The 14,852-nt window shown below is 40.0% G+C and overlaps 1 protein-coding gene across 1 annotated transcript in view; it reads left to right on the top strand.

Moving 5' to 3' along the window:
* LOC122813137 (vitrin-like) overlaps window positions 1-14,852 on the top strand; it is a 210,111-nt gene that overhangs the window by 46,893 nt on the left and 148,366 nt on the right. Inside the window, exons 2-3 of the mRNA XM_044085284.1 lie at window positions 3,532-3,584; window positions 7,869-7,920. Coding sequence (XP_043941219.1) covers window positions 3,533-3,584; window positions 7,869-7,920 — 104 coding nt within the window. The 5' untranslated portion in view covers window position 3,532. The remainder of the gene's footprint in view (window positions 1-3,531; window positions 3,585-7,868; window positions 7,921-14,852) is intronic.

A 14,852-nucleotide genomic window follows, 5' to 3' on the forward strand; every position in this document is an offset into this window, starting at 1 on the left:
TCTATTGAATGACAGAGACATTTGGTGGACAAGTCAATCAGTTACTCATCAATATTACTCAGAAACAGAGGTTTTCACTAAGTCAATCTTAACCACAGATTGCATTTTACTGCACTTATTTTGAAGAAAATTATTATTTAAATACCTGTGTGGCAATTTGCATAAAACAGCTTTGTCTGAAAGTTTCTTCCTCTATTAGTGAGAAAAGGTACTAACATGGGTTCTTGGGCGCATACTAGGCTAACAACTACCAGTGCCCTTATAAACCTAGCCATGCAATGCAAATGATACCTACAGATTTGATTTATATAGGGGATGATTTATTGACTGCCACTGACCATCAGACATATAGGCACCAGACCAGGGTTGAATTTCCAATTACTCATCCATTGGTCCAAGTTGTGTTTAAAAAGGGACAAGCAAGAACTTTGCTTCACATGGATGGGGAGCCTATTCCAGAGAAAGGAAATTCTCTGAGAAACATATCTATCTGTCCAACATGCCTTTTTTATGTCGCAAGTAAACTGTAGGTCTTTTGATCTAGTAGTTTTTCTGCACTTTGTTTTGCAAATGTGCAAAAGGTTCATCAAAACAAGGTCCAGGGATGCCTTGTATGCCAGGTAAAGATCACCTCTCAGCAGTCTGTATGATACCAAGTAAAGAGGCAGGACCTTGAGACAATCAGAGTAGGCCATTGTGTTTACTCCCTGGATTCCTTTTGTATGGAATCTTTGTGGACATTCCAGTAGCTTGTATCTGGTCAAATTCATACAGAAGGGGGCATTATACTCTATGATGGGTTTCATGAGGGCCAAGTACAATGATACAATGACCTCTCTGGACCTAGATGCCATCCCCTTTCTTATAAGCTGAGCAACATAGAAGGATTTTCTAACTACCTTGGACACATGTTGGTCAAAGGCTAGGTTTCCATCTACATGAGTTCCCAGATCCTTGACTAGTGACTCCACTTTTATTGATGATGTAGTTACCCAGGGTGGTGGACTTCCCAAAAGGTACTATATGGCATTTCTTGGTATTGCATTTTAAGCCATGGCTTTGACAAAAAGAGTTTGTGTTAGACCGTCCTAAAGGCTGTGCTCATCTTGGGGGGATTCAATGACTGTTCCCAGTTTGAAATCATCTGTGAACTTAATCAGCCAGAGACCTTTGACATTGGCTTTGACCTCTGAGAAGTAGATGCCAAAGAGGAGCCTGCCCAGCACAGAGCCTTTGAGGGACTCCATTGGTGACCAACCTGTTTGTGGAGATTGCTTCACTGATCCTAACCTCTTGGGTCCTAGCTATCCAACATGTTATAAAGGGGTTATGCCTTGTTTTATAAGTTTGTTGACAAATCCCAAGTGGGGTATTGTACCAAATGATTTAGCCAGATCTTGGTAGGTAGCATTCACCAATTTCCCTTCATCTGTTGCCTTACTCGCCTTTTCAAAGAAGTCCACCAGATTCAGTAAGCATGACATTCCTTTGACAAAGCCAAACTGGGATGAATCCCATGTCTGGAGGTCACCTATGTCTTTGTTGATAATTTTCATGATAATTCTTTCCATTGCTTTACAAATAAGACTAGTTAGACTAACAGGTCTGTAGTTTCCAGGATCTGTTGAAGGTTCTCCCTTATGAAGAGGATGACCATCACAGTCCTCCATTCTAGTCTCACAAAGCCTTTTAAGACTATTGTTAAATAGGGACTTAAGGGGTCCTGATAAGTCATATTTTAGATGGTTTAGGAGGCATCCTGGGATGTTACTGGGGCCCGTTGAGGCACAGTTTTGTTGCCTGGATGGAAAAGTTTCTTTCTTTCTTTTTGTTTACCAAGTAGATCCAACTAGGCATAAAAGACACATTTCAGTGGATACCTAGGGAGAAATTCTCCAAGGAACAGTAACAATCAAAACATAAATACAACTTGCAGGTATTACATACTCTAGATACTGAAAAAAAATGAATAGCAGAAAGAATAAATAATATCTAAAGAGTAATTCATTTTGCTAATATCAGAGTAGTTCTTTCCAAAACCTGAACATTACATTGTTGACTCTGGTTATTAAAAGATCTTTTTCTCAGATGTCCCTACCCCACCAGACATTGTGCTGTGTGAATAAGTCAGTAATTCACCCAAGGTACTTCCTGCATCAGGTACAGATGCAATTTCAACAGCCAATTAAGGTGCCAAGGAACTAAAGATATCAAACTTAGAAGAATTACTGCAGTCATCATATGACTCTACATTCATCATTGTAACAAATAAATTCAGTTCTTCACTTGGAACCTCCTTAACAGAATGACCCAATGAACTGAAAGGGCTAGCTGATGTACCACCTTCCAAAGGAACTTTGCGATCAAAAGAAAAAATAGAGAGAGAGAGACTCAGTACATACTAGGTTTGTCGTATCTTACACCTGCTTCTCTTTTCTATGTTATTGCATTTCCTTTAACAGTCAGCTTGGGCATGCAACAAGGCCAACTAAGTGAACTGAACAAAAAAATAGATAAATAAAAGGTATGCAATAAGGTGTTTAGAGTAATCATTTCAATAATGCTTCTGACAGCAAGTAAAACAGCATAGTTAGATAAAAATTCCGATAAACTATAAAGTTAATTTAAACTGAGCCTGGGAATACTGAGCTTTTAAATATGATTTAAGGCGGTACGCTGAGCTCCTTCTTGTAGTCTGGGCTTTTATTCCCACGCTCTGCATTTGCCTGCTTTTAACTATAAGCAAGTGACATTACCAGACAGTTGTCTTCGTCTGAATGTGAAAAAAGGTCTACTGTGGTAAGCTAAGACAAATAAATAAATAAATAATAAATACCTGCCGCATTCAAGATATTCTTTCCCAGGCCCCCTTGTCTCACACCCAGGTACCCAAAGAAACACTGCAAACAAAGAAAAGATAACATGCAGACTACACACGCAGATCAGCACTTCAGCCCAAACCACAGAAATGTGAGGCAGGGGTCTTACCACTAATAGCCACCCTGACTCATGACAAATAAATCAGTTTGTCAGGAGTCATTTTCCCATAGTGACTTGAAAATTATTTCAGGACAAGTTTCTGCAACAACAGATTCCCTATTCTCTGCCTGTGCACAAATGTTTTTTTTTTTTTTTTTTTTTTTTTTTTTTTTTTTGGGGAGAGTTCTCAAGGTAGCCAGTCCTACCTCCTGTTTCCAGCAGGCTCACCAGCTATGTTTAGTATCATCATGCATCAATTGTTAGTGTTGGAGGCTGGAACAAACCTCTCTACTTATTGTCAAACTTTAGCTATGCCCATTTACCACTGGCATCCTTTTCTTCGATTTTGTTGCACCATTAATTAAGCGGTTATCAATTTTCATCTCTTGTATTATTCATTATGCAGTATGCAAATTAGTAACTAATTGTAGTCAAGAAAAAAATATATGTTGTGTATTCATACAGTCCTATTCAAACTAAGATTCCTCAACAATGACTGTGTAATCTGTCTACCAGTTTGATATATAACAGTAATTTTTGTTTATTTTGAAGGATGAAGACAGTTGCTGTTCTACTGCTGGCTGTTCTACCCCTCTGTGGGGCAGGTAGGTGGTTAACATAAGTAATTTCTAGATAAACAAATTTGATTATTAACCTAATGATGATTATTGAATGTCGCATTTGTTAGGGTCACTGACAATGCAAAAAATTATTATGGAAAAGGTCCCAGATTAGGGACATTTTCAAAGTGGTGGTACTATTACCTTACAACTTCTGAAAATAATTTCCAGTTTTAAGAGGGATGGATCAAAAGTTTGAGAGTAAAATTAGGAGCGTCTCCCCCAAAATCTGAATAGTTGAAAGTTATGGTGATGATGTGTGTGTGTGTGTGTGTGTGTGTGTGTGTGTGTGTGTGTGTGTGTGTGTGTGTGTGTGTGTGTGTGTGTGTGTGTGTCTGTGCCTCCTGAGATGAACTAGTGTTCTGTCCATGATTCATTTTGGATAACCTGGGTATCAAAGAATGAATGAATGCACACATGGTCAATATTATGCTTGTAGAAACATTGCATTCTATTAATTAATGAATGAGCACAATTACCAAATAAATAAGATAAATAAAAAAGCATTGAGGTGCAGCTAATTCATATAGATGAGACAAATATAAAAGCTTGTTTTTTCATTAATCTAAGTACAAGTTCAAAGACTCTACCCAACTGGATATCTTGTTCCTCCATAAGACAAACATCTTCTCAGACACTTGAACTAAGGATCCAAACCTCCAAGAACAACAGCTTTTTGGGAGACAGTTACCCTTGTTTACCCCATCTCTGGAGCAAATTACCTTTAAATGCTAAATATACACATCCTCACATCTTTCAAGAAGACCCTGAATGAGTGGATGGGTATCCACAATTTCATCCTTGGCCTGACACATTTGGCCATCCTGGAAGCAGGAGGTACATCTTGAGAGTGGGTATCAGTATGGTGTAAATGGTCTCTTAACTTACTTGTCTTGTAACTCTTATTATCCTAAAATGCAAATATGCAACTTAACAATTGAAGAAGATGAAGAGAAAAGAGGCAGTGAACTATGCCAGCATTGTACAATGTATAGTAAAGTGCCTCTTAGAAGTTTATATCCATCCACCTCCTTTGCTTCCCTTCTTACACCTTATGAATTCACCAAATTGTCTTAAATCTCTGTATTTGGGACAATACTTAACCTATCTCCCACTCACTTTATGAAGTAATACTTCCTATCGCCAATGCTTCACAATCATGACTAGCAGTAAGTTACAAATAAATCACTGTCACAAACAGACATTAACAGACAAATAAAATGCTGTCACGCACACGTTAATGGACAAATAAAATGCTCTCACACATATTAATGGACAAATAAAATGCTCTCACACACGTTAACGGACAAATAAAATGCTCTCACACACAGATGCTTATGGATAAGTAAAATGCTGTCACACACAGATGTTAACGGACAAATAAAACACTGTCACACACAGATGTTAATGGACAAATAAAATGCTGTCACACACAGATGTTAATGGACAAATAAAATGCTGTAAAACCCTCTCACACATAGATGTTAATGGACAAATAAAACACTCTCACAGACAGATGTTAATGGACAAATAAAACACTGTCACACACAGATGTTAATGGACAAAGACATACAGCCCATCAAGTCTGCCCCATTCTTAACTGATGCAGTTCTCACACTCTTTTCATGACATCCTGCTCTCCTCCACTTGTACTGTACCCTTTAAACTGCCCCCCCTACATTTTGCTATTCACTAATATAAGAAATTCCATGGACTTTACCACCTTTTTTGTGATGTAATGCTTTCTGACATTAGTCCTACATCCATACCTCTTGTCTCCCCATTTTTTCTGCTTAGCTTTGTCATCCAGTAAACTACCAATAATGTTATCTGCCCATATCTTACCTTCCAAGTCTTCATTCATCCTGCATAACAAGTGTGATGCCTTAAACATTTCTCTTACCATAGTTAACTTGTATCTGTCACTGGCTTCAGAACTTTTTATCTGTTATCAGAGCATCCATCTTGCCTTCCTGATGACCGAGGTTTAGGACTGCAATCTTGTAGTTAGAAGGCTGGCTGGGGGATTAAGGATTGTATGTCATAGCAACTCACCCTCTTTGGATGAGGGGAAAAATGCTGAGGGATCATGTTAGTACCACATTACCATTTGAAAAAGATATGGTATAACTGCAAAACATAACAGAGATATGGAGACAGATGAACAAATGTTTGACACCCCTGCAGATCTAACTTGTAGGGGTGTGGGAAAAAAATAAGCCTTCTGCAAGGGTGATCACAGTAATACTGGGTCTTCTATTCCCGTAACATAATGTACACATACATGAATGAAACCCATTTTACCTATGTAATTTAATGGTTCTGTGCTTTTATTCATATTCTGTGCTTCAGCAGCCTTCACTTTTTATTGTAATTCCTTCCCTGCAATGCTTGATCCGTAATTTAGACTTGTACCTAACACAGGCTTGCAACACTCAAGGTGTGCTGTTGTCATGTGGCCTTAACTGGACACTGTGGTAGCACTGATGGGGAACTGGGGGACATACTTTTGCTGTTATTCAGTCAGTGCCTCATACTGGTGCCCAGTAAACTCAGGGGACAAAAAAACAACCTCTTTTGGGATACTGTTCACCTGTGTAACTCCTTTCTCTAAGGTAAAGTCTCCTAGGCTGGATAAAGGGCTCATGGGTTTTATTTCCTCAGCATCCTGCAGAAGAAAGGATGACATTTCTCTTCATGGAGTTCACACTTGATAACAAGTTTATATTAAAATCATATTGTTTAGTAAACCATTGACTGACTGCAAAGTCATCTCAAAGCAGTATACTTCATTTTATGTAGTACACAAAATTAGCTTTTCTTTCCAAATTGCCTTCTTTTTACGGTACTCATTTGGCAGATGGCTTAAATTGTTTTATTATGTAATCTTTGTTATGGAAATTAATTGTAGTGCTATAGAAAAATAATAGAGTTTGACTGGCAATATTTCAATTGTAATCAGTCTGTCTGTCTTCCTATCTATTCATGTATGTATTTAGATTATTCTGTCTTTGTTAACCAGTAATACTGAGGATGTATAGCTCTCATATTTGGACTTGATACTGGAGATTATTGTCCTGTGATCAGTCACAGTGAAAGATGATGGACTTAAACCCATGCTGGTAGGGTGGAGAATCATTAATGGTTATCAACTGGTTTGAGGTTATAACCTCACCTACTCTATTACGTTACTAGTCAGATCACTTCTGTGGGGTTAAGTAGTGGTCCACAATTCATATTACGATCTAATTCCTCTGAGCTTCAGAATGTGTTGTCCCCCGCATCTATCAGTTGACAATGGAGTCCCTAACGTTCTCTGGCTTCCTAAGTTTCTATCAAGTCCCAAAACCTTGAAATGACATAACATCAATCCAAAGCTGTTGAATATCCTCTTTGCCAAACAGGCAAAGAATCAGCAGATTCAGAACATTCATGACACTTAGGCAAGCATGGAAAAAAGTGGACACATTAAGTCCTATCATTAGTGCCTACTGTACCATAAATCATAAATAATAAACACTTAAATAATTAGATAAATAAATAAATAATGGATCTGCAGTGCCTGTGAACCTATGAGCTATGAATATGAGCTATAAACCTATGACAAGTACATGATACATACATGACATAAAGAAAAGAAGACAACTATGTAACTTCAATCTTACCATCAATGTCTCTGAACATTAAAACAAGCAACAAAAATAAATCAGGTAGACAGAACCAGACTACAAGCATTATATATGCAAAGTTATGCCTTTAACCACTAGACTAATGAGCAGTTTAGGAAACTCCTTTCCAACTGTTTTTGTTAAACTACAAAAGTATATGCTCCATGGCACCATCTTGTGGTTTTCATATTTTTTTTTCCTCGATGTTCTAAAGCTGCCAGTTTTTTGTCTATTTGGCAAAGAAGACTCGACAGCATCAAACCAACGTTATGTCATTTGAGGTTGCTGGACCTCATAGAAACTTAGGAACCCAACTTCTGTACTTGTCTTAAACTGAAGTTCAGAGACTAGTAGCGAAGTCTAGGGATTAAAATGATAAAATGTTAGCATTACATGTAGGAAGACCTTGCTTTTTTACTCTCAGTCCATGTGTTGCATAGTAAGTTTCTCTACGTCTTGAGTGCAGAACTTTTAGGTGCAAAACATATTTATCTCTCAGTTCTGTAGTAGTAAAAAAAAATCTGACTAATTTCTGTGCGTGTCATCTATGTTTCATCTAGAAAACAGTTGATGTCTCATATTTTTATTTTTTTCCTTGCAGTTGATATTGTTTGCTCCACCACTGCCAGAAGTCTTACAGATGCCCAAATTGAGTGAGTACCACCAGATTTGAAATAAGTTTTTTGTAAAATTGCATTCTCCAGGTTAGATGACCTATGTGACCCTTACAGGAAATGGTAGAATTATCATGCATATTCCTACTCTTGTAATGCAAAGCCCTGGTGGCATTAATGTAATGACACTTAACTTTGTCAGTTTATTTATATATCTGCCAGACTGTTATGATGGTGTCATAGGTTCATAGGTTCATAGTTTTAATAACCATTGCTCCTGTAACAATCTGAGAGATTTTGGTTGGCTTTTTGTTTAATTCCACTTCCAAAGGGGCTGTTGCTTTCCTTGACCCCCAATGTCATTCTTAATGAGATTAGGTTAGAGGAGTCGTAGCCATCCCTTAACAAATAGAGCTAACAAGCACTCTGTTTTTTTCTTATTTCAAAAAATGCCAGAGTAGTCACTTCTTTTATTGCATAACCCCAAGAATTGCGTAGCACTCTAGATTTCATGTAATAATGTCACTTCATATTCTGCAGTCACACAAGGTACAATACTCTACATAATTGCTAGCAGAGATAGGAAGTATCTTACCAACGATGTGACATAAATGATCAGAGGTATAAAGGAACTCTATGTGCTTCTCTATACCACGAACCAAGTCTCAGTGTTGTCCAGTCATTGGAACTACAAAGCAATGACATTCTGAGTTACACTCTGAAATTATGCATTTCTTCTACAGCATTTTGCATTTAGTGTTCTATATCTTGAAACAATATAGCATTTTCAAGAAATAATAATGTCTTGATGATTTCTTGTTGCAGTTACATAATATCTGTCAGACACTATCTGTACTTGTATTTATGGCTTTGTTGCTTTTCGAACACAGACAGGACTATAGGATGAGATGTCTGGTATTTGTTAAGTTACTCAGAACTGAATTTTGCCAACAATTCTACAAACCAACAGCAGTCTTGTGACTTTTGCTTAATTCTGTTTTCACTTTTTTTTTCTACATTATAGGTTCATATGTTCATACTAGGCTATCTGCCCTAGGGCATTTATAAGCCTAGCCAGAGTATGTTTGGCTTTCGCCACCCATTTTAAATTAATTTTGCTATGCCCTTTTTCGAGGTTAGTATACTGTGCCTCTGTCTAACAGTGACACAGAAGTGATACACGGGGTAAACCTATGATCTCCCATCCACTCATCAAGATTCCTCTTGAATGAGGGACTCTGCCTAACCTGGACTGGGATTTTATTCCAGAGTGAAGGGAGCCTCTGGGTTATGAATCTGTCCCTCCAGCATGTCCTATTTATTTCAGTGCTGAGGTTCAAGTCTCTCGGGCGTGTAGCTCGATGGGATTTGGATTTTTTGAGGTGCAGCATCTCCCTTAATTACGGGTTGGACATGGCTTTATACGTCAGGCACAGGTCACCTCTGAACAGGCGGTATGCCACTGAGTAGAGCTGGAGTTTCTTTAACCGGGCAGCATATGATATCTGTTTGAGCCCTTTGATCCTCTTGGTGAGGTACTTTTGGGGTCTTTCCAGTTGCTGCAGGTGTTTGGTAAGATACATCCCAAAAGGGGCATTGTACTCGTTTATGGGCCTGATGAGGGATGAGTAAAGAGGCATGATGACTTCCCCTAATCTAGATGTGAATCCCTTCATGATTAGGTGGGCTATATAAAATGTTTTTCTAACCACTTTGGCCAAGTGGTTGTCAAATGAGAGATTGCTATCAACTTGGGTCCCCAGGTCCCTAATTACTTCTTCTGTACTTAATGGATTACCACGTATGTGGTAATTTGTGGGCACTTTGTTTTTGCCAAAGGGGATGACTATACACTTTTTGGTGTTTAGCTTGAGGCCATGGCTCTGGCACCAGTTGTCTGTTTCTATGAGGCCCTTTTGGAGGATGCTTGTGTCGGCTGGAGAGTCGATTATGGCGCCCAGTTTGCAGTCATCTGCGAACTTGGTCAGCCACAGTCCTTCTGTGTTGGCCTGTACCTCCGAGAAATATATACCGAACAAGAGAGGTCCCAGGACTGAGCCTTGTGGGGCACCACTTGTAACTGGTTTGGAGTCCGACATGGCTCCAGCAATTCTAACCATATGGGTCCTGTCCTTGAGCCAGTTTGCAACCCATCTAGTGACATAGGGGTTTATATTTAAGCTGGTGAGCTTATCTATAATGCCCGAGTGGGGTATTGTATCAAAGGCTTTTGCGAGGTCCAGGTAGGCTGTGTGGACCACCTTCCATTCGTCAATGGCCTTGGTGACTGTTTCAAAGAAGTCAACCAGGTTTAAGAGGCAGGATCTGCCTTAACAAAGCTGAACTGGGTAGGATCCAGTGTCTGTAGGTCCCCAATATCTTTATTTATGAGGTCCATGATGATCCTTTCCATGGCTTTGCAGACCAAGCTAGTCAGGCTTATGGGGAGATAGTTTCCAGGGTCCGTTGAGGCACCACCTTTGTGGAGAGGGACCACTGTTGCTGTACGCCACTCTTTGGGTACATATCCTGTAGTAAGGCTGAGATTGAACAGTAGATTTATGTTTGGGTTTAGCTCTTCTTGGAGTTCATGTAGGACGCAGCCCGGGACACCATCTGGTCCCATTGATGCTGTGTTTTTTGCTTTGGAGAGGGCGGCTCTTACCTGAGCATCTGAGATGTCAGGGGGGCAGCACTCTGCTGGGATAGATATTTGCCCTTTTGGTGGGGAGGGGGGAGAAGTTTGCGCTGAACCTGTCAGCTAGGATGTTGGTAATGTCTGTGGGTTCGGTGTGTTTTTTGTCATTTTGGACTAATTCTGAGCATATCTGGGAATTCCCACCCAGGTTCCTAACATAACTAAAGAAAGCCTTGTGATTATCCTTAGTGTCCTGTGCAATTTTTCTCTCGAAGCTGGCCTTAGACGATTTTATGAGTGCCCTTAGTTTTTTGCTAATTCTGATCAGAGATGCCTTCCTTTTTTGGGATTTTGCTCTATCATGTAGTAGCTTCCTCCTTCTATTGTATAGTTTGTTTATGGCTGGGGTCCACCAGACAGGACGTCTGCTTTTGGAGGATTGGATCTTGGTTTTATTTGGGATTGCATGATCCATGCATTCCTGAAGGTGTTCATAGAATGCATTTATAAAGGATTCTGCGGTCTGGGCCATATTTTCCACAGGCCCGGGGGCTTTGAAGGATTCCACCTCGGTTTTGAGGAGTATGAAATTTGCTTTAGAGAAGTTTTTCACTGTGGTTTTCTGGGCAGGGGATGGAGTCGGGATGTGAGTATCCAGTGAGATCAGTTTATGGTCTGATCTTACCAGTGAGGGATACACTTCTGGTCTGGAGCATAGAGTCCCCATGTTGGTGATGATCAGGTCCAGTATGTTTTCCCCTCTTGTGGGAGTGGTAACAAGTTGTTCCATAGCATTTGAGTTTATGAATTCTAGGAACCTTTGGGCTAGGGTGTTGGAGCTAGAGTAATGCTCCCAGTCTATGTTTGGGTAGTTGAAGTCACCCTATATAATGGTGTTTGGAGAGACCTTCATATTTTCCAGTGTTCTCAGGAAGGCCGAGTGGGGTTCCTGTGTTTGGGAGGGTGGTCTGTAGCAGGCTTTAAACTGGAAGGCAGTTTTACCCGCTGTTAGTTGCACATGGATAGTCTCTGATACTTCGTGCTTTGCCACCAACCTGGAGGTGTGGGTATCTTTGATGAATATCGATACTCCCCCTCCTTTTGTGGTTCGGTCCAAGTTTTGGGGCCGAAAAGCATGGTATGAGGTATAACCTGGTAGTGCTGGGGTGCTCTCGGGAGCCCTGAACCAGGTTTCTGTTACTGCACAGATATTGATGCTCTCCATGCTAAGGAGAGTTTCAAGTGTGTGCATCATGAGGTTTAGACTTCTGGCGTTGAGTAGCATTACTCTTAGTTTCTTATCCCTTGTGGTACCTATGGAGGTGGGTTTGTCTTTTGAGCCTTGCCTAAAAAAGGCACTATGGGGGTAGCAAGAGCCTTTGCCAATATCCAAAAGCCCAGGGGTGACAGGTGCAAGCCATCCCTAGCGAAGCATCGTGGCTTGTCGAGCATATCATCCCAGGCTGACAGGCATTGTATCCCCTTTGAATGACACCAGTACTTAAGCCAATTGTTGAAATTGATCATCTTGTCTTCATATTGTGGCATCATTCTTGGTGAGGGTAAGATGCTACTCAAGGTCAGGGTCATACCGGCCTGGGCTCCATGCTCAGAGAGCTCCTCTATGTCTCTTTTCATGTAGTCCAGGGAGGTACATCTCAGGTCATTCACACCAGCATGGACAATGACTGAGTCATATTTATACCTGCCTTGGAGTGACCTGAGTGTTTGTGTTATGTGGCGGATCCTAGCACCTGACAGGCTGCTCACCGTGACCTTCTCCTTGTTCAGCCTGGTGAGCGGGACGTCAGTGTGCCTGACAATAGAGTCACCTATTACAAGTGTATCAGGTGTGTTGTTTAGCGGTTGCTTGGGTGTCTGCTTTGGAGATCTCTGCTGCTTAGGCAGATCTTTATTTAGAGCCTCCGAGTATGTTTTTGTGTGATTATGTGTTTGGTTTGCTGTCGTGGTAGATCTATGTGAGACTGGAATTGTAGTGAGTGTGGCTTCCTTCTCCTCCTGACTGGTTATGCCAGTACTGAGTTGAGAGAGCTTAGGCTCCAGTTTGGCTATATGGTTGCATCTCTCACATGTGTTGGAATTTGTTGGGAGGAGGAGAGGGTTGTCTGTGTACATGAGGCAGTTGTAACATTGCCTCAAGATTCCCAGGTTTACCAGCTGGACCGGAGAGGAGATTGACAACTGACCTTTGGACATGCTAGAATAATATTGGGAATTCCTTTATAATTGAAAACAAGGGCCAATGGGGAGTGAGGGTGTAGTGCTTTTAATTTTTAGTGCTGACTTATATAATTTCTTTAGTGAGCAAGTGCCAGGTAACTTAAGTGCAATGTGTTACAGGTAACTTAAATGCAAAAACGACAAACAGTAACTTTCTTTCAAGTGAAACAAGGAAATAAGTACAGTAAGCAATGCTATTTAGTTGTGTTACTGTTGCTAGCATTATTATGTACCTTTTTCATATTACTAGCTTATACTCCTGCATACTTTCTATATATAACAAAGTCATAACTGAAAAATTACTCTAGTGGCCATTTTTCTTATCTTTACAAATAAATGGTTGGCCAATCAATCAACCAGTAAGAAATAAACAAATAAATGTGCTCACTATTTAGAGTACAGATTATCTATCTACATACATCAATTTATCATTCTGAGTAAGACATTTCTAATGCTTTTTATTTAGTATTTGTAACACCAGTTCAGGGGTTGTCATGACCTTCTTCCTCCTGCATATATAATAACCTTCTGTACCTTTTTACTGTATTACCAGAGTATGCCTTGGTAGTTAAGATTTTGGCCTCACATCTATCAAGGGCTCATCTGCCAGGCAATCAATTTTTTAGCACTTTGTAATAGGCTTTGTCAGAGATGTTGTTGAGCCTTTTGAAAATGAGGACTGAAACCGCAGTTTTCCAGGACAGGAGTACTGTCCCCATCTTCCATGCAAAATTAAAAAGACAAATTAACCATGACATTCCTAAAAAATATCTAACACATTTCTGTCTGGATCTCATATACTCTTGCAGTCTTACTACCTCAGAACTGTTTAAACGCACAGTGACCTCATCTACAGATATCTCCCATAGATGACCATCAGTCTGTCACTTCCAGTACCTGTTTGATATGCAGGGGCCCATTTCAGCCTTGTAATGCTGACAATGAATGTCCAAATATCTGGACTCACATAATAAGTCTGAGATTGCCATTTCTCAGAATATTCCATTTCTTTACAATGTATGACAATCTCGGAGTTGGTATATATAAGTCTGGGGGAATGTGGGGGTCTGCCTCCACATGGAAGGGTGCAGTGGGGCTTACCCCCAATGCAAAAAATGTTTTTAGGAGAAGAACAATATTAGAGTTTTACTCTTCTCCTGAATTTTTTCTGTTATTCGGCACTCAACATTTTGAGTGCTGACATTTCAGTAGGACATCACTGCCTCCTCTAAAGAGAGCTTATCCACCGGGTTTAGAAGATGTTCTTCATTTTCTTCACTGACACACCAGTGCTAACTTATAGGTTCATAGGTTCATAGGTTCATAGATTCATTGCTACTTCTGTCAAGGAAGGCCTGACAACTAACCTGATGTCCTGAATTTTTCACCTGCTCCCTTCTCAGATGGGAGAACACCTTCTTAGCTAGACATCAGGATGCCTGTGGTATAGAGGTTTGGGGGCTGCATAATGGTTAAGGTGTTTGCCTCACAGACACAAGGAACAAGGTTTGATTATCAACTTTAAAGGGAAATTCGATAGGTTTAAAATGACCTATAAGGGCAGACAGCCTAGTACTTACCAATGAATCTGTAAGAAAGATGTCCATGAATGCCATCTTCAGTTCTTTCTTGCTGAAATTTGAGAAAGAAGTATCAGTAGTCAGTGCAAGTACAAAGTGCTGTTAACCCTTCAGTTTTGCTTCCAGAGCAAAGGAACGTACCTGCTAGAGAAGTCTCCATTTTTGTTGTTGTCACTTTGCTTTTTACAGCATAGTGACTTTAGGATGCCAATTATTGCTACAGCTTGTCATGGGTTATCTAGTTGTAGGATCTCAGGGTAGATGCCGGTATCTAAAGTGACTAACTGTATTACTTGCAACCAATTCCACACAAAGGTTTTTGCCACTGGTGATTTTATTTGGGCACACAGTATAATTTCTCATGTTGTCCCCATTGCATGAAGTTCAGTTAGACCAATAAATGGAAAGCAAAAAGATGTCCATGACTACTTAAATCAGAAAAGGCTGCATGCCTTCCATCTGATATAATCATCCATGGCTGTCCCACCTAAAAACACAAAGAGAATCACACA

This window comes from Protopterus annectens, chromosome 10.part0 (assembly GCF_019279795.1).
Source record: "Protopterus annectens isolate FY-2018-M chromosome 10.part0, PAN1.0, whole genome shotgun sequence".
NCBI lineage: Eukaryota > Metazoa > Chordata > Ceratodontiformes > Protopteridae > Protopterus > Protopterus annectens.